Below are 27,718 nucleotides of genomic sequence, written 5' to 3'. Positions count from 1 at the left end.
ACATTTTTCCTTCTGATTCTTAAAATGGAAGAAAAGTGTTACATTCTTTCATGCAATTCAAAATGAACCTGATCCTAATTTCCAAGTGGTATGCAGAAAATATAATTATGGGAAAGGGGGAGGGAAGCTGCACTGTTGTTCTCTTACCAATTTAAGCTCGGTTAACTTCGGCGAGGCTAACACAGGAAAAACATGTTGCACTATTACTGTGGCTAAGACCACACAGCTTTGTAATGGATGAGTTCCAAAGCCTAAGTTCCATCTGCAAATCACTAACAAAGCCCTTGGAAATCATAAAAAAAAAAAAAAAAAAAAAAACTTAGAAACTGTGGGCAAACTTTGAAGCTATGCTTGGTCTTAAACAGAAAAAGCAGTTTCCAATCTCCTCCTTTCTTACTCCTCACTTTAAAAAACACCTACCTAAAAGGCGCTATTACCCTCTGTATTAGAGAGAACATTGCTGCTGAAATAAAACACACATTTACACTAGCTTACAAAAGGAAATTCAATACTTTTACCAGAGTCAACCATAAATCTCTTTTTTCAGCCCTCTGGCTTAAGTAGCCAGAGATTTAGAATCAATTTCCCTCTTCCCTCCACAAATTTCAAAAGCCAAAAAGCAAGTTTCGCACACAATAATTCTTCAAATCCATGAACAAAAAAAAAGGAAAAAAACCAAAGATATTTATGTTTAGGAAGATCGAATGCATCATAACACTGTTTTACTTTTTAGTTTAAATCTATGACTTCAGTAATTTCTAGAAACATAATTTATCAGTAAATCATCAATAAATATTTATGCTTGAAATTGGTCTGTGTTGCAACTAACTCAGGATGATGTTTCAGAGAAATTGTTTTTACACAGTTGTTTTTGGACTTAAAGAAGTGTCAAATTGCTCAGTGTTAAGGAGAGAAAAATGTTCTTGAACTTTTTGCAAAAACATACAAAATACACATATAGTGATGATACAATAACAGTCACTAATTACAGTAGGCTGAGAAAAAGTCTCTACAGCCAACAGAATTTCTTCAGATGCTTCTTTTTCAGTAACAAATCATTATTCTTTTCTAAAGCCATCTGGCACTACTGAAGTGCTTTAAGAAAGCTGGCTGGCTGGCTAGCAAATTGCAACACTTTCTGTTAAAGCTCAAGCAGCCTTAGAGAAAAACCAGAATCCTTCATTTCTTGTTTTGAGATACTTACCTTATGTTTACTTTGGCCTAGAAACTAAGAAATTATTTGTTATCTTGGCATTGTTAAAAGAATTACCTATTTGAAAAAAAAGGATAGGGGTCTGTTTTTCCCCCAATACAATACATGTTAACATTCTATACTTAATCAGAAGAAAGTGGTAATAAAACCAAGTATTGCAAATACTTTTACATCCTTCCAAGCAATTGTCCATGGATGGATAGAGAATGTCCAAATCAACTTAGAAAGTTGATTCACAAAATAGTTAATGAGAAGGCTAACTAACAACTTAAATGCATAATCTTCAATTGTTCAGAAATCACCTAGAACTCCTTCAAGTGAATTTCCAAAAACTGAAAGAACAATAGAAAAAAAAATTTAAAAAAAAAAAAAAATTGTGTCAGTAACTTCAGTAAAACTTTGGGACAATAAGCATCAAAGCCAAAGTGACAAAAGGCATTAGGAGAATTCATGATCTGAGGCCAGAAAATTTTGTGGAACCAGGTTATAACGTCCTGTGTACCGCAATGCAGACACTCAGAGCGGGACCATGGAGCGTACAAGATAATTAGTCAATTCCTGAATATATTGCATAATCATCACACTTAGATGTTGTCTGTTAATGAGACCTTTTTCTGTCGTTATGAAGTTTTAAGGACGAATCTGTATTGAATTTCTCAGTTACTTGATTGCAGTTTTCTTCTAGATTCTCATTCAAAAGCATTAGTTTGAATGCCTTCTGTGTTTTATCCATGGAACATTTTAATTTTCTTGCTTCTTTTCCGTCTGTTTGTTTATTGGCTGATGTCTTCTATTCACCCTCCATTGTATTTATTCTAGTTGTTCAGTCTCATATCTTTCCTTCTGTTTCAAACATGGATAGAATAGCCTATGGTCTTTATTTCATAAGCATTAAATTTCTTTAAAAGAAAAACATGGTAGTAATAAAGAAGAAGATCTTATTTGCATAGAGCAGACATGGAACAGATCACATGCTAATCTTACATTTCCCACCTGTTTAATGACAAATACACGCATTACTAGAACACGTTACTGAAATAGGCAACAACTTATGAAAGACATTAAAAAGCTACCAGTAAATAAAGGCTTTAATTTATCATTATAAATTTGCAACTAAAACATGATTTAGTTATCAACGAAAACTAACTTCACATTTCAGTGATCCTAGAGCAAATCAGAACCTCCGCACAGTATTCCTGAGAGAAGCAGATTTCACTAGGTGTGTATCCAGCGTAAATAATTACACATACTGACACAGCTGGTGCAGCTGAACAAACAAACACATTGAACAATGATTCCAAAACTGCCCCATCTCTGGCCAACATATGTTGCGTGTACACATTACATACATATGAGGAGACAGGAATAAGAACGTCAGCAGCTCGGAGAAGCCTGTTCCCCTTTCCAAGTTAATCTGTAGGACACAAACAAATAGCAGAAATGACAAAAAAAAAAGTGCCATTATCACTCATTATTCCCTCAGGGCATGCTGCAAAGCAAGCAGACTTGGCTTTCAAAATGAATTTTTACCATAATTTAAAAGCTGAAATGTCCTATATCACATTAGGAATTGATAAGTCATTGGGCTGTAGTCAATAATGTCAGATTTTAAAGTGTGTATATATTTTCATTTAACAATCTTCCGTTCTCTGCTTGATTCAAAGGAAAGCTAACTTTAAACTAGGTGTTATCCAGGGCAAGAATTAAGATATTTCTTTCACATTCATTTACATATTTGAGTTCTTGAATCTCCAATCCTCCCTTGCCACAGGCAGGGACACCAACTTCCCCATTTAATACGAGATCAGGCTGCCCAGGGCCCCATCCACTCTGGCCTTGAACACTTGCAGGAACTGAGCACCCACAACCTCTCTGGGCAGCCTGTTCCAGCACCTCACCACTCTCCCTGTAAAGAACTTCCCCCTGACATCCAACCTAAATCTTCCCTCACTTAACTTAAAACCATTTCCCCTTGTCCTGTTGTTATCTTCCCTTTCAAAGAGTTGATTCCCCTCCTGTCTGTAGGATCCCTTCAGGTACTGAAAGGCTGCAATGAGGTCACCCCGCAGCCTTCTCCTCTCCAGGCTGAACAAGCCCGGCTCCCTCAGCCTGTCCTCATAGGGGAGATGCTCCAGTCCCCTGATCATCTTTGTGGCTCTCCTCTGGACTCTCTGCAACAGCTTCCCAGGAAAGGGAAACAGGGAATATAAAAGGTTTTTTTTAAAAAATTGATCATACAATGTTTTATGTCAAAAGTGAATCCTTATGGTCAGAAAACAAAAAAATGCACAGTTTTAAAATAGCATATATTTTAAAGAAAGAAAACTTTCTGAAGAGTGTATACGTATTATATACTACTGATTTGCTTCTAGAAGAATTTACTTGGTAGAAAGCATGGCCCATATGATTATGGCTGTCAGAAACAAGCAGTACAGGGGAGTGGCAAAGAGAAGCTATACTTTCTCAAAACTGAAGACCTTGAACATCTGTGGAACGCTGTTTACTTAATTTTTTTTTTTTTTTTTTTTTTTTTTTTTTTTTACAACTGCTGTTGCATAGAGAATGGATTATCTGAATCATCTGCAGACTGTGACCACCCATGCTATGGGAAGTACTATGATTAAAGAGTTCTGTGTTCTAGTATCTGCCAGTAAAGCCTGCTTTGTGTTGTAATTATTGTACTGGAAGTCTTCTTATAATCTATTGCATGTGTTGCAGCAATTTATCCAACAAGAAAACCATTGAAGATGAATAGCAAGTTATTTTGATATGCACAAGTATTCAAAAACTGAATACTTTAACTATTTGTACTTTAGGTTTCTTAAAATATTTTGCCTTACAACCGGTGTCATAGTAAAGGCAGATCAACCACCAAAACAGTCACTTTAACTTTCTTATCTGAAGATACAGAATGTCACATCACCTCTTCACCTTACATTTTTACAATAAGCTTTACATCTTTAAAGCACTATGTGGCTAGATACCATGTGATTTTTGGATTACATACAAATCTAAAGAGCAATAAATTATTACAAATCCCTCTATTATTTTGTCATGTGAATACATATATTGAAAATCTCCAAAGATCCTAGATTTCAATGCATTACAACTTACTCCTTTTCCTTTAAGAATGCTCAACAGTTCATATTAACAGTAAATTTGAGAGAAATAAAGACCTAAACATCAAAATTGTTTTCATTCAAATTCTTTTTCAATTGTTGGTTGTAGTTTTCTTAGCAGAAAATTCTACTTCAAATTTTATTCTTTGCTTTATGTAGTAGTTAAATTTGAAACTTGTATTCCAGACGTTCTCCTGATGTGTGGTGCTCTATCATCCAAAACTAAGCAGTATGATGCTGTTGCTGGAAGCACAACACATGGCTGTTATTGTATTCTTCCCAACCAAATTTATGAGGCAAGCTGTACCACTTCAACAATTTAGCCAGGAGTTGGCTGCATAGATGCCCCTACGAAAAGAACAGATTGTCTACTGGCTGTAAGTACGAAGAGTTATACTGAACAGTATGCCACTGCTGAACAAAGGAGGGAAGAAGGATGTACCAGAAGCAGGGCTAAATGAAAAAATTCAAGGATTGTGTAAAAAGCCCATTCATCTCCACCCACTCCAGACAACATCCTGAGGAAAAGTCTTAGATCCCTTTTGGTATAAACTTTTGATTGCAAGCAAAGTTAAATTTCACATACAGTGACTAAGGAAAACTGCCACAAAGACTCCAGAAGTATTTTCCAGGGGGAAAATACAGAAAAAAATAAGTAGGAAAAGTATAAACAAGATACCTACTGTAATTACCATCATATGTCTTTCATCTGAAGGAATACACTACAATCTTTGCAGTACCAAAGTTCCTGAAGATTATTTGCACAGTTTAGAAGAGGAATGACAACTCCACTTTTCCAAACATGCCAAAAAAGCCGTCAGATCCTTAAAACCACAAAAGTGAGTCTCAGAAAGTGATTAAGTAACTTTGAACTACTCTGGCCTCCTGGAGACTTCACATTTTCCATCTCTACCTTGGAAGCATGCCCCTTGGAAAACAGACCTTATTCTTTCCACAACCACTATGAAAAAGAACACAGATCCCCACTTGTCTCCAGCTCTTTTAAACTGGCATTAGTTTCTAATTATCTTGCATTTTACCTACAGTTAAATACTACAGTAATAGTATTACAAACATAAGAAGTAGCCTAAAGTAACTATTTATTTGTCTTGGTCTGAATATTACTAAATTAGAAGGGAGAAACAACAGTAAAGTTTCAAGCAATGTATCTGAAATAAAACCACTTTAAACCTTATTTTCTATGAAAAATTATTTCTCCTTTAATTTCTTCAATAATAACAGATGAACTATGCTCATAGTATTCAAATATTTCAATGTGGCTTTTAATTTCCCACTTTTTTTTTAATCTTCTCCATATTACCTTAAATTCACATCTCATAGAAAAGCTTTTAGAAAAATCTTTTATATTTGCTTTTAAAAAGTAAGAGATAGTAAGTTAAAAAAAAGTTATAATTTATATAAATGTTATATTTGGATTATTCTTATCATGTTATTTCCTAATAATAGCATTTTGTGAAGCATTCCTGCAAAGAACTAGTAATGTCAATCTCCCACAGTGAGGTTCACAGCTGTTCTTTCAATGAAGGAAACGCATATTCCAGCCCTAGATTAACTGTGCATGAAAGGAGACTGTTTTTTTCACTGCTTACCTAAATTACCAGGCTGTTCAAAATGTATGACATGTATGCGAACCTGAGGTGCTGATGCATTTTCTGACACTTATTTGTCTTGACGAAAGAGAACAAACTTGTTGAGATACACACTGACAAAAAGACTTTCACAAAACGTCCTGAAGAAAACTGAACATCCGGTCATAGGCATGAGCTATTACAAAGTGCGGGTACATACTGCATCTATGTTCATTAGGAAAGTTGAAATTGGAGTTTGAAACTCTGCTTGGCAGAAAAAATAGCTCAATTAGAATGTAAATTAATCAAAATCACTCATAACACTCTGCAATGCCTAAAAAGTAGCCCACTGATCAGATGGAATCAAGGCCTCTAGAATTCCCATGTTGACCTCAATTAGAACGAGAACACCTGGACAGAGAATGTTCTTAAGGTGAGTTATGTTGCAACTCATCTTCAACCACACAAGATGCTCATTCATCTACCAAGATAAACTACATTCTTAAAAGCTTTACTGCATCACACTGCAGTGAAGTAGGTAACCAAGCTGAATGAGAAGGAAAAACAAAGTGTTGTGATTTCAAAACTCATTTGGAAAGGAGATACTTTATAGTGCTCTGCTTTAACTGTTTTCTGCTTTCATATGAACTTCAAGATTGTGTTGAGGGCTTTTTTTGCTATTTGAAAGCAGTACAAGTAATTCCTGTTTCATCACTGAAACTAGTGGATCATCTCAACCTGTGACAGAAGGGAGAATCACTTTCTAGTTGGGTAACAAAAGATGGTACGATACCATATGGTATTTGGATGTTGTGTTGAGGGACATGGTCTAGTGAGAACTACTGCTGATGAGTAAATGGTTGGACTGGGTGATCTCATGGGTCTTTTCCAACCTTGGTGATTCTATGATTCTATGATATTCCTACCTGAAACTAAAGATACAGAGTTGGACAAGAGACGGGTAGTCCTGAAAAAATCAACTGATTAGTTAAGACAAGAAAGAATAGTTTTGCAATATGAAAGATACTGTTTCTGACAAATACTGATATTACATTCTGGAAGCCAAAAAATCTTACCACTTACAATCTTCTTGGAGTCCTATCACAGACTAGCACCTCTCAGCATAAGAGATTTACAGAACATACTAATATGAGGGAGACTGGTACCAAAAGTTTACAGACTAGATAGAATGAAGTAGCTAAGAAGTATGGTGGAAAAAAAAGCCTTGCAGTCACATCTTGTACTTCACTCTCACATTTCATATGAAGTAAAGAATTTCCTCAGAATGTGGTCTTTTCCCAAAGTATACTGAGTACCCATGGAAGGAAAACAATATCACAAGACAAAACAGTAAACTTTTTTTTTTTTTTTTTTTTTTTTTTTTGTTATTAGCATTGATATCAAAGAAGAAAGGAGAAAAAAAGGTATCTGTAATACGGAAATAGAGAGGAAACAGGAGAGAAAATAGTGCAATAAGCATAGAGTAACCAGATAACCTTCTTCTTCACAGTGTTGAAGACAAGCAGAAACAACAAGAAACATTTCATACGTATATACGCAGGTAAATATATTCTGTATTCAGTCCTGCTGAGGCTGCACCTCAAGTACTGTGTTCAGTTTTGGGCTCCTCACCTACAAGAAAGCAAGGCACCAAAGAGTGTGTCCAGAGAAGGGCAAAAGACAGTGAGGGATCTGGAGCACAAATCTTATGAGAAGCAATTGAGAGAGCTGGGATTGTTCAGTATGGAAAGGAGGAGGCTCAGCAGAGACATTATTGCTCCCTACAATTACCTGAAGAAAGGTTGTGGTGCGGTGGGGGTCAGCCTCTTCTCCCATGTAACAAGCAATAGAACTAGAGGGGATGGCCTCCAGTTGCACCTGGGGAGGATTCAGGATGTTAGGAAATACTTTCTCTGTGAGAAAGTGGTCAGGTGCTGGAATGAGCTGACCAGGGAGGTGGTGGAGTCACTGTCCCTACAGATGTTCAAGAAGTGTTTAGATGTTGTACTGCAGGACATGGTTTAGAGGGAAATATTGGTGATAGGACTGCATGATCTGGGAGGTCTTTTTCAACCTTTGTGATTCTATGATTATATAGTTTATATATATATATAATATTATTAAATTATAGTATATATGTGCACGTATATGTTATTTATTTTAAGGAAAATTTCAAGCAAAAGACAGTGATGCAGGAATAGTGTTCCAAAGTCACTAGTAAAATGCTCTGATTTGACAACACTGTTGTAAGTTGAGATAAAAATGTCATGGAAAGACTAGATGCAAGCCCTACTAAGCCTTATTACTAAGTTTAACATTTTCAAAATTATAAAACAAAAATAAAAACCATTCTCACATATACATTTTCCTTGAATCATTTCAGTTTGAAGGGATCATTTAAAGGCCATCTAGTCCAACTCCACTGCAACGATGAGGGACACTAACAGCTAGATCAGGCTTCTCAGAGCCTGGTCCAGCCTGACCATGAATGTCTCCAAGGATAGGATATCTATCACCTCTCTGGACAACCACATGCGTTGTAAAAAACTTATTTCTTGTATTCAATCTCCTTCTTTTAACTTGAAACCATTTCCCCTTGTCCTACCACCAGTGCTCCCTCACATCCACATGTGTAGCATTTTCCATTTATCTACATGGAGCTTTATCTGTGCCTCTATATGCAATCTCACACATGCAACGGACAAGTCTTTTCAACTAATCTTCGTTCTTCGTACTCTTATATGTGACACTAATCAAAATAGTTGATCTGCCTCTGATTTTTGACTCCCAAGGTTTTTCCAAATGCTTACTGGATTTTCTAGTAAACAGAAATTATCTTCAAGGTCTGAATTTAGGTTTGTAAATGTTATACTTAGAGCTGACAAGTGTTTGATTGTTACATTTATTTATCCTCAAACCTGTACCCCTGCTTGGCCATAACTGGTTTATCATCATTTCAGCTGAAGTTTTACTCTCACAAACAAAAAGGACAAACATTTTACTGCACAAAGTATGGCCAGTGAAAGAGCAGGAGTTCTTACTATTTTGTTACACTCATTTTATAAACAGCAGTATTCTCCCACTTTAATCTCAAGGCTGTAACGTGACTGTGGTGCTACTATCTCTCTTTTTTTTGAGAGATGATAATAAGCATTGAAGATTGTTTTCTTAAATTCTATGCAGTTGTTACAATTTTGAGAAAAAGAAGGGAAGAATTATTAAACAGCTCTGCACAACATTAAACTTAAAATAAAGGTTCAGGCACCTTGACTGAGTACAAAGGCTCCATTCAAAAAACTCTACGCAGTCCATCCACACGATACCCTTCCTCTTAGCACTGCCTGACAATACACAATACCTTACAGGTACGTTACCTCTACATAAAGACAATTTTTGCTTGTTTTGTTTAATTCAGAAGTCCTGACTCTTTCAAAATTGGTTCAGTGCTTCTAATCCTATGCTGTTGCTGGGTTTTGTGGTTTCTTTTTTCCTGCATATTCACAGAACTTCTTTATTTTCAAACACGTTGTATGCTCTGATGAGACAAACTGACTGCAGTATGCAGTCAAATGACCGACAAGGAAACAGAAGCAGTTTGCACCGTAGAGAGAACTGAACTTGAAAACGTGTTCTCTCTGTTTTGCTAAAAAAAACTACTAAAGAGAACTTCAGATACAAAATTGAGAAATACATTTCATTTTTGCCCTTATAACTGGAAAATATACTTAAAGCAGCTCTTCCTATTTAGAGATATGTTTCCTCATTATTCCTTGATTTACAAGCCAAACATTCAGGTTTCTTGGATGCCTTTTTGATGGCTCATCAACTTTAACATGTCAAATAAATCCATGCTTCCCATCCTGTTCACAGGATATGAGCCTATGTAAGATTTAGAACTGGATTAAAAATAATAAGCACATTGACAATTGCATTGCATAACAATGACATTTCTAAAACCACATTAAGTTTGAAGGGCTTCAATGCTCTGATCAAAAATGAATTTTAAGAATGTCCTGGTTTTGACTGAGGAAGAGTTAGTTTTCAGCTTCCTTTGTTCTCCAGGCTAGTTACAATACCTCTTGAGAATTCTGAATATCATTAGTTGTTCAAACCAGCATATTCCTACTGCTAAGTTCTCTAAAGCTGTTTTTGGTTTTGCTGAAAGTTGAATAACAATTTGAGAATATCACCCAGGGACCTACCCTGAAGCAGGAAGATTTGGGTGGCAAGGTGTGTAGGAGGACGTGAGGATGTGGTTACGTATCTCTGACAACTGTCATCTGATGATTTTGGAATTAATTCCTGAACAGCTGTGGAATCCGAAAGAACTGGTAAATACTAGCAATGCCAAACAGTTACAGCTCGCTGCATTTCCCAAGGTCTGATCTGTGCCTATCAAACAATGATGAACACTATTCAGCACCTTTAAAGGTAAAGGGAAGGAGATAAGGAAAGTGTTCTTCACTGTCTCCTACACAGAATGAGTCTCCAAGTAAAAAGGATGGAAAATGTTAGATGGAAATAGTTACTAGATTCCAAGAGATAGATAGTCCCTCAAGTACAAGGACAGCAATACTTAATATAAATACCACACAGCATGTTCATGGACAGTATAAAGTAAGCAAATGTTACACTGTATAAACTGACAAAAGGAAAAGCAGGCATAAGCCAGACCTCAGAGGTGATAAACTACATGATAGCCATTACATAAAACAACTTTGAGAGCAAACTAATGTATTTTGAAGTCAAATTAATCAACATTAGGACCAACAACTATTACGCAAATTCAGGACTTAAACTACAGATTTGTCCTAACATACTTTGGTCAGATCTGTCGTCATCTCAACTCCTAGAGCTATATGTGCAGAAAGGACTCTTGAGTTCAACCTAATGGTCAGCTCAGCACCACCACAGCTGCTTGCTCACCCCTAGTAGATGGGGAAGAGAAATGGGGAAAAAACAGTAGGAGAACTCATGAATTAAAAAAAAAAAAAAAAAAAAAAAAAAATCTCCCCAAACCAATCATACAAAAACAAGTGATACACAGTGTAATTACTTGTCTCCCATAGACTGATGCCCAGTCAGTACGTAAGCAGTGGCTGCAAGTCAACTTGCCCAGTTTTATCACCATATGGTACAGGACACCTCTTTAGACAATTTGGGTCAGCTGCCCTGGTTCTGCCTCCTCCCAGCTCCTTGCCCACAGCCAGCTCCTTGCTGGCAGGGCAGTGTGAGGAGATGAAAAGTTCTTGGGTCTGTGCAGCAGTGCTTAACAACAACTAAAGCGTGTTAACACTATTCTCATCCTAAATCCAAAATACCACTAATGCCACTAACTTGGTCTGAGAAGCCCAGTCTAACTTGGCTTTCCTTCAGATGAAGGATTTGCCTTTACTTGTCAAATTTGTCATGAGGATGACAAGTTGAAGGCAAAACTAGCACATAATCATAGAATCATAGAATCACAAGGTTGGAAAGGACCTACAAGATCATCTAGTCCAACCATCCTCCCATTGCCACTGCTACCACAGGCACTAAACCATGTCGTAACTCCTCATCTAGACACCTCTTGAACACTGCCAGGGATGATGACTCCACCACCTCCCTGGGCAGCCATTCCAGTGCCTGACCACTCTCTGAGAAAAAAAGTTCTTCCTTCTGTCTCACCTAAACCTCCTCTGCTACAACTTGTGGCCATTCCAGGTTAATTGCCTGGGAGAAGAGGCCAAACCCCTCCTCATCACAGCCTCCTTCAGGAAGTTGTAGAGTGCACTGAGCTTCCTCCCCTGAGCCTCCTCTTCTCCAGACTAAACAATCCCAGCTCCCTCAGCCACTCCTCATAAGACTTGTGCTTCAGATATATATGACACTAACTTTCTCAGCAAAATACAGAGATGGAATCAGGAAAGGTTGCAATTCTATTACCATTAGTGTAATCCCCAACAAATTACTCTACTGTTCAAAAACAGTAAGTGAGAACGTATGTTTGTATAGGCACGCACACATGCGTGAATGTACATATTGGGAATCTCAAAATAAACAGAGTACCATCTGCTGGTATTGGTGGATTTTTTTTTTCCTCATTTTATTAGTTTTGAGTCTGCAACTCACTACAAAAGACTAACTCCTAACAAGGTATCAGAAACAAAATAATGGATGCTATGTTGTAGCCATCCTCGTGAGAATAATTGGATGCCTACAGCAAACAGACCTTTGAAACTATTGTGAAAAAGGTGACTTAATGAACTGAATATAGGAGCAGCAAACCTAACAATGTAATGATAGACACACTAAAAAAAAAAAAAAAAAAAAAAAAGGTCTAATAAGGTTTAATAGAAAGGTTTTGTCCTTAAAAATACAGTGGAAGTCCATACATAGGTGGGTCACCATAAAATCAGAGATAGTAATGTTTAGCAAGAGCAAAACAAGGCAAAATAGCTACAAAAAACCTGCACTGCTCAGTGTACTGTCTGTAATTTCCACGAGGAAAGGAAAGGTTGCTTATTTTGATTTTGTTCTTCCAAGTTCTATCTGCATGGTGAATATTTCATTGTAACAAATTCAGAACAAATAATATATTCTAAATAGTTTGTGTACAACGTTTAACACAAGAGATCTCACACACAGGGTCTCTAGATACCAAACATGCAATAAGCATGAAGAATTATGGACAAGAAAAGGCAAAAGATAGTCCACTGCATAAATTATGTGTACAGGAAATCAGGAAGATTACTAAATTCATTTTCTTTCTAGTGAGTATCGTGAACTGTTGCTAGTAATCTCAAGAAATCTTAACACAATTCTCAGCAGTGCAGGTATCAGTAAGGCAATAGTGAAGTTGGTTTCTAATCTAGAGAGATATTATAAAACAAAAATGTCAACATTCCTTTAGAAGAATATGTACCAAAATGTTATGAAATGGAAAACTGCATATATAATATAAAATAAACATTTGCATTTACATAATACGAAGAATGCCATCTACTGGTATGTAAGAATATACAATACTGACTGTAAGCTATAATAGCAAGCAACAACACTGCCATTATGCTGAACAGTGCATGATTGTATCCAGTCCCAAACGAACCTGTATGCTGCATTTTAGCAACCATAGATAAGCTATACATCTGCACAAAGCAGAAAGGAAGAAAATATAGTAAGAACTACAGAGTCTACCTCTCTTTTTGATCTTCTATTTCCCATAACAGCTATTTTGATACTTCTATAAAGATACCGAGAATTTCTATTTCTTGAAGACAATCTAGTCTCCCTCAGTTCCTTTGTATTTTATGGTGATGCCCTACTGTCCTCACTACGCTAGGAATACAGAAACTTATTGTTTAATGAAATTGTTTGTTTCAGAGGCAATTCATCCCAAATAGAAGACAAAATACATGAAAGCAAGTACACAAACACTTCCAGTCTCCAGTCTTTCCTTAACATGACCTCTTTACTTTTTTTTTCACATCTGGTCTCCATAACTTCACAGTAGCTCCATCCGTGCCTATCTTCTTCTTTTTTTCTTGTAATACTTCTATTTCAATTTGTAGTCCTTCGAAGTAAGAAAGTAATCCTGCAAACTTCCAATAATTCAAAAGAATTCAACTCTTCCTCAACAACAACAAATAAACAAAAAAAAACAAGAAAAAAAACAAGTCCACTTAAGTTCTAAAATTTTAAGTTTTACTTTGCAGAACTCCAATTTTTATAATAAAGTTGTGTTCCTTCTACTTCTGAATATTGCTTCCTAACAAAAATGTCACTAAATGAAATTATTGAGAATGACAAATTTGTAACAATTCATTAGACAGTTGAAGTTTATAGTGAGAGGTAACTACACACTTCAGTGCAGGTGCATCTGTTCCAAGAAGTAAATCACATTTCCATTTTCAGCCATTGCTCAGAAATCATCTTCTCAGTGATAGATTAATTAATCTCAGTCTTAGATATAAGAACAACATCCATTAAATGAATGCTCTTATAAAAGAATAAAAATATTGAGACAGAAAGAACAGGCTTTCAAAGAGCATTTTGCTGAAAATTCTGGCACTGGTTCAGAACTAGGGGTGAAAGATCAGCACTTCATTAATTGAACAAGCTCAATTAAAACTGTAGTTTAATCAAGAAGTCAAGATGATCATTAAAAACAAACAAACAAAAAACAGGCCATTACGAGAACATCACTTTAACACTCAAACATCCTGTTCTTAATTGTCAGTAAATTTCTTGTTCTGGCTTATTTGAGAAGTAGCAAGTAGCAACATACTGCACAATGGTTCAGTACAATTCAAAGATACCATAGACAGAACTCTACCAAATTTAAATTAAACAAATAGAATGTGAAGGTACGTCCAAAGTTCGGAATGTTGAAGACCTGCCATTCTTCTGAAAAACATTTCCACTCGAATGCTTTAATATGATATCTCCTGATATATCTGAAATAACAGAAACCATCACCGCAATAAATAAGTGATTCATACAAAGCCCTTTTTACCAGAAGCGTTTGAGTGTTGCTTTATAAGCAGATTTACGTAACACTGAAAATCAAACTATTTACATGCTTGCTATTCAAAAATAATTTAAGAAGATTATATTGAAGTTCTGGCAAATACCCTATTTCCCTAAAAATCAGGGAAACTCCAGCAAGCAAGTGTTGCAGTTCTGCTGCAAAGTCTGCATTTGGCAAAATGGAAATCCTTTTTCTGAAAAAGAGACATCTCTTTTCTCATAGAGCTATTCAGATGCTTATCACTGCTCACCAATTGCTAAGAGTGTCCAAAGAAAAGAATAAAGCAGTTTCTGCTCCCTACTGCATATCTTTGGAAATAAGTGGTCTACCACCTTTCCATTAAAACTGTTTAGCTCAGCAAAAAAAATGAAGTTAAACTCAGTGACATCAGGGAGAGACAAGGACTGCAAACCACAATTCAATACTTTGATCTTACAGCAGAACATTTCAGGAACACCAATGAATGAAAAATAGATGAGTCTGAGATTCAGAGTGTTGTTGTTGTTTTTAAAATCAGTTTTACCATTTTCAAAACAACATTCGTGTTACACAGTTCTACTGAAAAACTTGAAGCTCCCTAATGTAATGAAACGAAAGCTTTCTGGATCCAAACTTTTACACAGATTTGGCATTTACATTAATTTACTATCCATTATTTGGAGACGACCCATAATAACATTGATAAAAGATAAATACATACAAACTCTTACCAAAAATAAACCATACAAGTTTCATTAGACATTTTCATTTAAAAAAAAACAGAAATAATTTTATAATTCCAGTACCATTAAAAATTACTCTCACAAAAGACACCTACTACTTTTGTGGTCATGAATTAAAATGCGACTTCACACAGCAGATACCCAAAAGTACTATATGTTACCCAAAAGTAAAATTTGGCCAGGCCCCAAAAAATACCATTAAAAATCCGTAGCAATGTTGACAGACCTTCCACTTCTTTGGTTTCCCTTTGAGGTAAAACATTAATAACTCAATAAATAAATGACACCAAAGGGAGAGATATCAACGTTTTCTGTTTAGCAAATCTGAAAAAAGAGGGGCTGCAACGCCCTCACAAAACTGTGCCTTCCAAAGCACTACAACAAAAGCAGGGATAGTATAATAAACTACAGAAGTTTCAAAGCAGTAAACTATCCCTAAACATTTTCTGAATTTAGAGGACAGAAGGAGATTTAATCAAATTAACAAAGTGGAAAATTACTTCAGAAACACCCTCTCGTTGATGCAATATCACTGCAAGGGCTAATTGAAATAAAACTGTTCTATTATTAGACAGAAGCCTGTGTTAGAAACATCCATATTGCACAGCTCCAAAAACCTCTGCTCAAAGAAAGGTAGATGGAGAAACTAAATAACTTTCTGATAAACTGATTCCACAGAATAGCAGGGATTGGAAGGGACCTCAAAAGATCATCTAATCCAGTCCTCTGCCAGAGTCACACAAGAATGCGTCCAGGCAGGTCCTGAATGTCTCGAGAGAAGGAGACCCCACAGCCTCTCGGGTAGCCTGTTCCATCTGTCACCCTTACATTTCACCAGATTACAAGTGATTTCTTCAGTAACAAACCTGTGGCAGTGTTTATCTTGGCCATAAAATCTTTCTTCTCAGCTCCAAGGTTTATTTCAACTGTATATACCATTTCTCACAATATCCTTCTGGACAAAGTGTGCAGCTAGAAAAAAAAATAATGCAGCAGGCGAGCAATTAACTGACAGGTTAGGCTCAAAGGATTCTAGTGAAATCAGGACAGTCTCTGGGGCCTAGTTGGTTCCCGAGAGCCCCATTTTAGGGCACTGTTCTTCACAATTTCATCAATTCCTTGGATACATTACTTGAAGCTATACTGGGTAAGTTTGTGGACAACACTAAAGAAGGAGGAGCTCTAAGCCTTGCAGAGAGATCCAGACAAGTTAGAGGGCTAGGAAAACAGCAACCACAAGAACTGAGGTGCAGAATGAGTTCTTTGCCTCAGTCTTCACTGGCGGCCAGGATTCCAGTACTTCTCATGTCTCTGAGACCTGCATCCCTAAACCTCTAGGTGGAAACCAGAGTGGTAAATCCCCACCACTGTGAGGGCAGAGCAGGCGCGAGACCACCTCGCTGAATGTGTACAAGTCCATGGGGCCGGATGGTGTCCTCCCAGGGTTCTGAAGGAGCTGGCTGAGGTGGTTACTGAGCCACTCTCCATCATATTTGAAAAGTTGTGGCTGTCAGGTGAGGTCCTGGATGACTGGAGGAAGGATCATGTCACTCCCATTTACAAGAAAGGGAGCAAGGAGGACCGTGGGAGCTACAGGCCGGTGAGTCTCACCTCTGTGCCTGGGAAGATCATGGAACAGATCCTCCTGGACAACATGCTTGATCACATGAGGAGTGAGCGTGTGATCCGAGACAGCCAGCACGGCTTCACCAGGGGAAGGTCATGCTTGACCAATCTGGTGGCCTTCTACGATGGAGTGATGGCATTGGTGGACAAGGGGAAGTCGACCAATGTCACTTTCCTGGACTTGAGCAAGGCCTCTGACATAGACCCCAACTCCTTCCTTATCTCCAAATTGGAGAGATGTGGATTTGATGGGTGGGTCACTCGATGGATAAGAAATTGGTTGAAAGGCCACAGACAGCGGGTGGTCATCAATGGCTCTGTGTGCAGGGGGAGGCTGGTAACAAGTGGCGTCCCCCAGGCATCTGTCTTGGGACCAGTGCTCTTTAACATCTTTATCAATGACATCGATGACGGAATCGAGTGCACCCTCAGCAAGTTTGCTGACGACACCAAGCTGAGTGGTGGGGTTGACACAGCAGAAGGAAGGGATGCCATTCAGAGGGATCTCAACAGGTTGGAAAGGTGAGCCTGGGTGAACCTGATGAGGCTCAACACAGCAAAGTGCAAAGTTTTGCACTTGGGCCAGACAAACCCCAGGCATCCATACAGACTGGAAGGAGTGGTCCTTGAGAACAGCTCTGCAGAGAAGGACCTGGGGGTCGTGATAGATGAAAAACTTAACATGAGCCAACAGTGTGCTCTTGCAGCGCAAAAAGCAAATGGTATCCCTAGGCTCCATCAGAAGAGGGGTGGCCAGAAGGAACAGGGAGGTGATTGTCCCTCTCTCTACTCTGCTCTTGTGAGGCCCCATCTTGAGTACTGTGTCCAGGTCTGGAGACCCCCAGTACAAGAAAGAGAGAGAGCTACTGGAGAGGGTCCAGAAGAGAGCCACAAAGATGATCAGGGGACTGGAGCATCTCCCCTATGAGGACAGGCTGAGGGAGCTGGGCTTGTTCAGCCTGGAGAGGAGAAGGCTGCGGGGTGACCTCATTGCAGCATTTCAGCACCTAAAGGGATCCTACAAACAGGAGGGGAATCAACTCTTTGAAAGGGAAGATAACGGCAGGACAAGGGGAAATGGTTTTAAGTTGAGTGAGGGAAGATTTAGGTTGGATCTCAGGGGGAAGTTCTTTACAGGGAGAGTGGTGAGGTGCTGGAACAGGCTGCCCAGAGAGGCTGTGGGTGCTCAGTCCCTGGAGGTGTTCAAGGCTAGACTGAACGGAGCCCTGGGCAGCCTGGTCTAGTATTAAATGGGGAGGTTGGTGGCCTTGCCTATGGCAAGGGGGGTTGGAGCTTCATGATCCTTGAGGTCCCTTCCAACCCTGGCCATTCTGTGATAATGTGTGTGGGACAGATCAACATTTTATATATGTACAGACTGGAGGATGATTGTCTCAAAGGCTGCCCCATGAAAATGGTTTTCAAAGCTCTGTTGATGGCAAGCTGAATCTGAGTCAGCAATCTGTGACAGCCAAAAGGGTCAACCAGACCTTGGGGTGCACCAGGCCCGGCACTGCCAGTAAGCGAAGGAGGGGTTGTCTGCTCTGCACTGTGCAGACTCACCTCCAGCACTGGCTGCAGCACTGGGTGCCACAACAGAAGAGGGACATAAAACTGTTAGAGAGTTCCCAAAGCAGGACTGTGAAGATGGTGAAGAGTCTGAGGGCTAGGTGTGTGAGGAATGGCTGAGCTCTGTTCAGCCCAGAGCTGGGCAGGCTGAGGGGAGGCCTGATGATGGCTGCAGCTCATCATAGGGAGTGGCGGGGCAGCACTGAGCTTGCTCTCTGTGACAGCGACAGGGCCTGAGGGAATGGCATGGAGCTGTGTGAGGGGAGCAGTAGATGGAGCCTAAGCAGGTGCTTCACCAGAAGGTGGTGGGCATGGAGCAGGGTCACCAGCGAAATGGGCAGAGCCCTGAGCAATCAGAGACCAGGGAGAATTTGGACAATGCCTTCATTTATAAGCGGTTCTGTGCTAAGACAGAAGTTGGACTTGATAATGTGGGAAGTTTCCAACTTAAGACATTCTACGACACATTTTAAGATTTGGGGCCATGAGCATTTGGCATCTTCTTCACAAGACAGTAGTATCACTGTCATATAAAGCTTACACTGTATGATGAATAAGGTTGTGGTCAGACCAAAGCACTGCACAGGATAGTCACTGGTGACACAGAAAACAGTCAGTGAAAACCTGAAGTTATGGCTGTCCTAACAAAAGCATCTTGACAAATTTATACGATAATTTTTATGATAAATAATGTGGAAAAAGTAACAATTTCAAATTGCATCATGTTATACGCTCTTTAACGAATTAAGGATGTGCCAAACAACAGAAATAGTTCGGAAATGTTGGTGTTTTGAGCTCCCTATTTCTTCCCTACTCCTTTTACATTACTTCTTGACCCTCTAACCCACCGCATTTTAGATTGATTCAAACACACAAGAGTGAGTAGAAAAACTAAGAAGCACAGTGTCTTGTATCAAATATTTATATTAGTCCCAGTCCAGAACAGCCTGAAGTGGTAGTGCTGCCAATAGCAGCAGTTCCTCTTACATTTATCTCCAACTCTCTGTTCTTTTATACTTGAACTCCTTTTCATATAATCAAAAATCACTAGTTCAGTTACATCAATCAGATCAAACAACTGATACAGGTTAAAACAGATAGACACCTTTATAACCTCCCCAAAAGTTAAAGCATTCAGTAGAACATCATTGTGGCATAGCTCTTCTTTACCACATCATATGCATATGCTGATGTTTATAACAAATACTGTGACAAATTTTTCTCTCTGTAATATGTAAATTGATATTTGAATCACACATGGCCAATGTGTGTCAACAATGTACATACAGCACCTTTAAATAATAGATTTAATTCAAAGCAGCCCTTAGAAGAAATCATTCACTTACTCGTATCCAGCTGTTGGCCTTCAATTCTACAGGGCTCTGTGGTTCACTGCTGTACAGACAACATAAGCACCACATCAGAGTCTTCTGGCTTTCACCTAATGAAAAAAAAAAAAAAAAAAAAAAAAAAAAGAGCAAACAAGTCTATGGCTTGAGCAAAAAAACAAAAAAACAGAACAAAACAAAAAAAACACCCAGTTGATTACACCCAATTCCTACCTATCCACAAAAATATAATCCTAAATATCAGTCACAACTCACAATGCTTCTATTTTGCTAGATTTCCACAACACAATATTATTCATCTATAGTTCTTGTATAACCATTTCCTTCAACAGCATCTACATAAAAATACCTCAAGTTATCATCAAGAAATCATTCAATTAAGTATCTAAATAACATCATTAATGATAAACAATAATCAATCATAGTAGAATTGTTACTACCTTGTTGCAGAAATTGTTACTACTCAGTTGCAGAAATTACATTAGGAGACAATTTGAATGTTATCATGCTTAATAAATGATTTGCTTTCTGTGCATTTGCTACCCAGGATGTAATAAAGAATATTAAGTTCAATTAAGTAATGCCTGTATTTTCACGAGGTGATCAGAAGTGTTTATACTTTTTAAACCAGTAATTCTGAATAAACATCCAGCAAGCCCATAGGACATCACTGGCCTCCCAATGACTAGCATTTCCTGCTCTGAAATGGTTTCTCATATACATTTAACTGGCTACAGTTTGAGGTTTTCTGACATTGCATCCTTAAGGATTTTTTTTTTTTTAATACGGGTTTTTACAAAGTTAATGATTTTCTAGGTTGCGTAAGATCAGAGTAAGAATAGGCAACCTATGAACTCCTCACCAGAAATTTAAAATATCTGTGTAATTTGTAACTGTATCCAACCAGCATTCAGACAATAACAGGCAGCTTAATCGCCTTCTAAAAAAGAACAAAACAAAAAAACAACAACATTTCAAGAGAAATGTTCAGATGTGACACGTAACGATTTGGAAGGAAAAAAAATATACAATTTTCTTTGTTTAAACAACTAAATGATAGCCACTTGCTATCATTTTGAACATTACAGACGCTTCTTATTAACAGTAAGTAGTAAAGCCCAGAAAAAAAACTGAAACCAAGCCATCAATTCTGAATAAGGCATGTAAAAGTTCAAATATCTCTTTTTTTGCCTTATTATACTGTACATCTGTGATACACTATACGATCATTTTAAATTAAGTTATAGTTTTGCACTGATCGAAAGGGGAAGAAAAAAAAAAAGGAGGAGGGGAAATGTAATTCCTGAATTAGACTTCTAGACAGAAGACCATTTGCTACATACTGTAAAATTAAAAAACACTGCCTGTCAGAAATGCTAATCACTATGATGAAAGTCAGACTGATGAATGTAAAGCTGAGATGAACAAAGTGCACTCTCTCAGCATAATAAGATTATATGGATTAAGATTAAAACTTCAGCCTGTACTTGAAGAGAGATTTGGGAGTTGATGAAAGATTCAACATGAGCTGGCAATGTGCACTTGCAGCCCAGAAGACCAACCGTATCCTGGGCTGCATCAAGAGAAGCGTGGCAGCAGGTCAAGGGAGGTGATTTCACCCCTCTATTTTGCTCTGATGAGACCCATCTGGAGTAGAGTCCAGTTCAGTACTGAAGCCCCCAACACACAAAGGGCATTAAGCAGTTGGAGCAGTTCCAAAGACAGCCACGAAGATTATAAGAGGGGTGGAGCTCCTCCCCTACAGGGACAAGCAGACAGAGCTCGTGCTCTTCAGCGTTGGAGGACAGAAGGCTTCAGAGGGACTTTACTGTAGCCTGCTAGTACCTGAAGGGGGCCTAGAAGAAAGCTGGGAGGGACCTTTTCTAAGGACAGGTACGACAGGATGAGGGGAAATGGCTTTAAGCTGGAAGAGTGCAGATTTAGACTAGATATTAGGAGGAAATTCTTTACTGTGAGAGTAGCTAGGCACTGGAACAAGTTGCCTAGCAAGGCTGTAAATGCCTCCTCCTTAGAGACGTTAAAAGCCAGGCTGGATGGGGCTTTGAGCAATCTGATCTAGAGGAAGGTGTCCTTGCTTACAGGAACAGAGTTGGAACTGAGCAATCTGATCTAGAGGAAGGTGTCCTTGCTTACAGGAGCAGAGTTGGAACTAGGGATCTTAAAGGTCCCTTCCAACCCAAACCATTCTATGATTCCATGATTTGAAACCAACTTATGTTAGGATCATAACCCTACCAACAGTTCCCAGACAATAAGGGACTTCACAATTTAACAATTTTCCCAGACAAAATTATTTCTTGGCTTAGAACTAGAAATATTCTTTTTAAGGCTTGTTTTAAAATGTTACTGAAAAATGCACATATGTATTTTTATATATATTATATATTATATATATTCTTATGTAAGAAAATGTTGATTAAACTATATAGCAATCAGCTAAAAGTGAAATTTCTGTGCAAATAAATATATGCATGCTCACACATACATGTTGACATAGAGAGCCACCAAGAAATTCCCCAGCATTTTTAGTACTAGTTTGGGTTTCAAGACTTTTGGACTTAAAACTTAAACCACGAGCAGCCAACTGAGGACATAATCCCTTAGCCCACAGGAAAAAAAAAACACTGGAATTCCTTTCTCAGACTGAACTCATGTACTCTTGTGGTTCAGGACCACAAGCAGACATCAGTTTTTCTTTGGTCATGCTTCCCCCATGTTAGTGTTCTAAATATGGGTAACTTGGTCACCTCCTACTCAAGACTGTTTATGAGAAGGTTAATTTCCCTTGAAGACCATACTTCCTGCTGCATGGTCAGCCATGTCAGCATGCAGCACCAACAGACATAACTATCTAACGTGACAGGTATTCTGGTTTGGACAAAATGAAGACGTACAAGTTTTTTCTCTTCTGCTTACTAGTACAAAAGACTGAATTGAACAAAATTATTTCCTTCTGCTGCAGGGATGGCTTCATCTTAGACACATGTTTGAATGAACTATTCATTCAAATGAGAAATTACTTTAAACCCTCTTGAAAGTCAGCATCTGCTATAGCCAGCATTATCTTAAATAATACCTTCAGAACTAATGCCAGACAAAAAATCTGAGATCTCTAAGAGATCTCTAAAGATCTACAGCTGTATAGTGGTGAAAATGGATAAGCAAGCCGCTTCAAGTCTACTGATGACAGGAAATCTCTGCCTCTCACCTCTAAACAATGAAGTAAAGGATTCTATTTGGAGCAAGTAAAGTCTTCTCAATTGGATAGCTTGCAACCTTGACTCCCAAAGAAAACAAACAAACAAACAAAAAAACCCACAAGCCCAACAACTTGAAGTAAAATTCCAATCTCTTGCAATCTTCAGAGATAACAATCAACTTAGAAATAAAATGCATTTTCTGCTTCAAAAATTGCCGAGGGATCCTGAAGTAGAGGAAAGTAGGTATGTATAGCTGGGGCTGTTGTCAAAATGCACAAAGCAGAAACAGATGCTTTTCAACTTTGATGAAAAAAAATCTAGATTATGCTTCTTTCTGTAACGTAATATAATGTCAGCTCAGAGACAGTGGCAGACAGGAGACTTACTTATTCCCAACGAAAACTAGTAAGAAAAGCATGCCTTTAACTGTAAACATCAACAGTTATCATTCTCAAAAACTGCAGCTACAATTAAAATAGAAACTTCTTCATCAAAAAGAAAAAAAAATAATTAAAAAATTAGCCCATAAAGTAAAAGGCAGCCCTTCCCAAAAAGTGACACAAAATTATACATTTATTCCTCTGCAACAGTGAGTTACCCAATCTATAACCCATAGATTTAAATGTTCCTTCCCAAATCTCACTTTCAGATGGAAAGTGCTAACATAACGCATACCTATCACGTGCTTTGCACATTCTGCCTGTGCTTGAAGTTGACTGGAAGAGGATAAATCTGAACCAGAAGAGATATGATCATTTTAAGCTCAGCTCTCTGCTTGACGTAATAAACTCTTTTAAGAGATTACAGAAAATTGTCCTTTCCGATATTTCTCAAAAAGGAAGCATGTATCAGGAGAGAAAATATGCTACTATTTTTTTGGCAGTTGTAGCTGTAGCAGAGGATCAACAAAAGATTATTTCCAAGGGCTGACAAGTTCAGAATCACTAGTCTGATTAAGAGTAGATCATAAACCATTTATCAAAATCTCAGTTCATGTTAAGAATACAACTATGTATGAGGTAGCACACATAGAGTTTGCTCCTTTTTATCAGTTTTCTTGTTCATTTCCCTCCCTTCCTTTCACCTCACCTGAACACATATTAACAGTAAAAGGCTTTTGATTTTTCATACTTTTTCTTTCTATGTCATCATCTTACTTTTTTGATTTTTAATCTGTGTATTTTTGCAAGTTTAAAAAATAGAGAAAACACAAAGAATTAAATCTATGAAAACCAACAATAATGATGTAGTACAATTTCTCATTAATTAAAAAATCAGGTATCACAAAAAGTGTTTTTTCCTCTGTTAACCTATCTAATATAATATTCGGAAACATAACTAGAAGAAACCTTAGCTGAAAACAATCTGAAACATTAGATTGTATGCATTCTGAGAGACCAGCAAAAATATAAATACAAGAAAATTGGAAACACAACAGAAATAACGACGCACATACACACCTCACTGGATTTAAAACTGACTGTTCCCAAATTAAAACTCTGTAAATAATCCATGAAATTAATTATCTCCAAAAGTTAATTTAAGATTATTATGTATTTTAAGGAACTTAGGTAACATTTTTATTTCAAAATTTTATTTAAATGGAAAAAAAATAAAAAATAAAAAGCTCTATTTAAATGGCAAACTCAAAGTATATACGTCATGCTGTATTTTTTCTGTTTCCTAGGAACAAGGAAACAGAAATTTATGTTACAGAAATATCATTACAGATTCTTACCATATCCTATAACAAAAGGATTCCAACAAAGCCTTCCTAGTAACTGGCCAATTAAAGGGAACTGCTGAATTGCTACAATTGAATTCTGTTAAGACATAAAAACAGAAACATAATAAGCACACTATACATCAACAATAAATTTGGAGAATTGTTAATGACACAGATAACTGTGAATTATGTTCCCAATGATTTTTCTGTGAAACGCTCTGGAAGGAAAATGCTTGCAAGTAGGTAATAAAAGCAGACCTTTGTGAAGTCAGCTATAAGATCACAATTCAAATAAGTTAAAGCTTAAGTAATTTCCTCAGCTAATGTCTGATTAATTGTTTTAGAAAATTTATTAATTGCCTCACATGTCATAGTCATAAAACAGTAGTGATAGCCAAGACTTTGTGATAAATAAAAGCACAGCTAAAATGTATTTTTTTGGTACTCATTAATATACTGTCTCATGGAGTTTCTGAAGAAATTAATATTCACTACGGCAAAAAAAAAAAAACAAAAAAACACTACACATCTTTCTGTTACTTCTGCCTGCCTTCTTTAAATCAGCTTATGTCTAGGCAGGAACAAACTGCCACTTACCTTTTAACCGAAGAGAAAGCAGCTTTACTAAAGTAGCATGCATTGTATTTATATACGATCCTGTGTAATCAATCTTATTTTTCCATTTTTGTAGCTCCACCATCTAATAAATGAAGGCTTTCAAAAATGGGGTTGTGCTGAGATTGTGTTTAAGTAGCAGGAGCGATAACCATCTCCTGTTGCGGCAATAAATTCCTTACATTTGTCTCACATTTGGGGTTAGCCCTAGACTTTCTGGGGCCATACTCACAAGGTCCATTTCAGGCCAAGCCTCAAATTACTAGAAGTAGCAACATTAAAACAGAGTTCTTTTTCTCTTAAGGAAAAGACGTATTCACAGGAAGAAATACTAATAAAAGAATCTTGTATTTAAAAATTAAATTCAGATCAGAAATAATAATAAAAAAAACTACAACTCTGCAGTCTTTAAAGAAGAAAAAGTCAGCTTTATACTTTAATACAATATTTCTATAGCTATTTAAAATGACTACATACATTGAAAGTCATGCTTAGGAAAACATACACAAAACAAAAATAACTAAATTTATTTAAAAAAACAAACAAACCAGAAAGCACTCTAGTAACTGCTAACAATAATTACAAAACAGGACACCATGTGCTAATGGTCTGACAATATTGCCAGAGTTCACTGCACATGCCACAGTACTGGGGTTAACATGTCAGAAGACTCTCTGAGATTTTTAAGTATCAGTAACAATTTTGCATGTGAACGCCCCTAAATAATCCCATTTATCACCTGCCAACCAGGGAAAAAAAATCTTGTTTATTTTAAAGAATTTTTTTAAAGAAGCTAGAGCATTAGCTGGGAAACATCACAAGATGACAACCAAACAAGAACTGGCTGACTGGCTGGGCTCAGAGAGTTGCAATGGGTGGCAAAGAGTCCAGCTGAAGGTCTATATTTAGCAGTGTTCCCCAGGGGTCAGTTCTGAATTCAGTCTTATTCAGCATCTTCATCAGTGATCTTGATGAGGGGATAGTCAGCAAGTTTGCTGATGACACAAAGCTGAGAAGAATGGCTGATACACTAGAAGTCTGTACTGCCAGTCAGTGAGACCTGGGTAGGCTGGAGAGCTGGGCAGCAACAAAAGCAAGGGTAGAGTCTTGCACTTATAGAGGAATAACTGCACGCACCAGTACAGGTTGGGGCATGACCTGCTGGAGAGGAGTTCTGTGCAGAGAAGGACCTGGGGGTCCTGGTGGACAACAGGTTAGCCACGAGCAGCAGTGTGGCGTGGTGGCCAAGAAGGCCAATGGCATCCTGGGATTCATTAAAAAGAGCATGTCCAGCAGTTCAAGGAAGCTGATCCTTCCCCTCAATTCTGCCCTGGTCAGACCTCACCTGGAGTGAGTTCTAGGCTTTCCAGTTCAATAAAGACAGGGATCTCCTGGAAAAAGTCCAGCAGAGGGCCACAAAGATGAAAAAGGGCCTGGAGCACCTCTCTTATAAAGAAAGGCGGAATGACCTGGGTCTGTTTATCCTTGAGAAATGCAGACTGAGAGGGGATCTGATCAATGTCTATAAGGTGGAGGAGGCAAAGGTACAAGGCCAGGCTCTTTTCAGCTGTGGTGATGGGTTAGGGAAACAGCCATAAACTGAAGCACAGGAAGTTCTGCACAAGCATGTGTAAGAGCTTCCTCGTGGTAAGGGTGACAGAATACTGGAACAGACTGCCCAGAGAGGTTGTGGAGTCTCTTTCTCCACCTGGACACCTTTCTGTGCAACCTGGTCTAGGAGACTGCTTTGGCATGGTGATTGGACTAGACGATCTCTAAAGGTCCCTTCTAACACCTATAATTCTGTGAAGAAGAGAAAGGTCCCCTCCCAATAAGTCAGGGGAACCGTAAGTGCGTTCCTATTTATGTTACCTGGGACTGTTTCCCGTTTGTTTCTCTGATCCAGTGATACCTCAGGCCAGAAACAGAAGCCTCTTTGATTCCTTTTTTGTCCAAACATGGCAGATTTTTTTCTTGGGCTGCCTACAAAAGAGGTCATTCTTCCTTTTAAAGTCACTTACCATTTGTTTGAGAGTTTCGTAAGTCTGAAGCAGAAACTCCTGCAACTGGGGCAAGTGAAGACAGACATCTTTCTGGGATTCCAAAGTGTTGGCCTGACCCCACTCAATAGCTTTATCCAACCAAAATTTGAAATTCAATTTAGGCACTGTAGTGTCCTGGGCCATTTCACGATGCTTAAAAAAAAAAAAAAAGAATAAAGAAAAAAATTACAACTCCAAATCAGGCATAATTGAACACTGGCTTGAGACCATGAATGGGAAGAAGGATTTCTGCTAACATGGTGTTCAAATGGAACGGAATCACAGTATCTCTTAAGGGTGCTGATTTTCTTTCTAACAGGAGTAGGGTAAAATAATCACCCCATTGAGACAAAGTAGCAACACTGGCACAGTGATCAGTAAATTATCTTAGAATATACCATCTGTGTCTCAAGCTTTT

The 27,718-nt window shown here is 38.0% G+C and overlaps 1 protein-coding gene across 1 annotated transcript in view; it reads right to left on the bottom strand.

The window, feature by feature from the left end:
* The window catches only part of FANCC (FA complementation group C), a gene marked incomplete at both ends in the record, with an annotated part of 65,707 nt that extends 38,263 nt beyond the window's left edge, over nucleotides 1-27,444 (bottom strand). The window contains 3 exons of the mRNA XM_079548385.1: nucleotides 19,694-19,788; nucleotides 24,656-24,740; nucleotides 27,280-27,444. Coding sequence (XP_079404511.1) covers nucleotides 19,694-19,788; nucleotides 24,656-24,740; nucleotides 27,280-27,444 — 345 coding nt within the window. The remainder of the gene's footprint in view (nucleotides 1-19,693; nucleotides 19,789-24,655; nucleotides 24,741-27,279) is intronic.
* Between the last annotated feature and the right edge of the window lie 274 nt (nucleotides 27,445-27,718).

This window comes from Tetrao urogallus, assembly GCF_951394365.1.
Source record: "Tetrao urogallus genome assembly, chromosome: Z".
Classification (NCBI taxonomy): domain Eukaryota; kingdom Metazoa; phylum Chordata; class Aves; order Galliformes; family Phasianidae; genus Tetrao; species Tetrao urogallus.
This window is presented reverse-complemented; position numbering and strand designations above follow the sequence as displayed.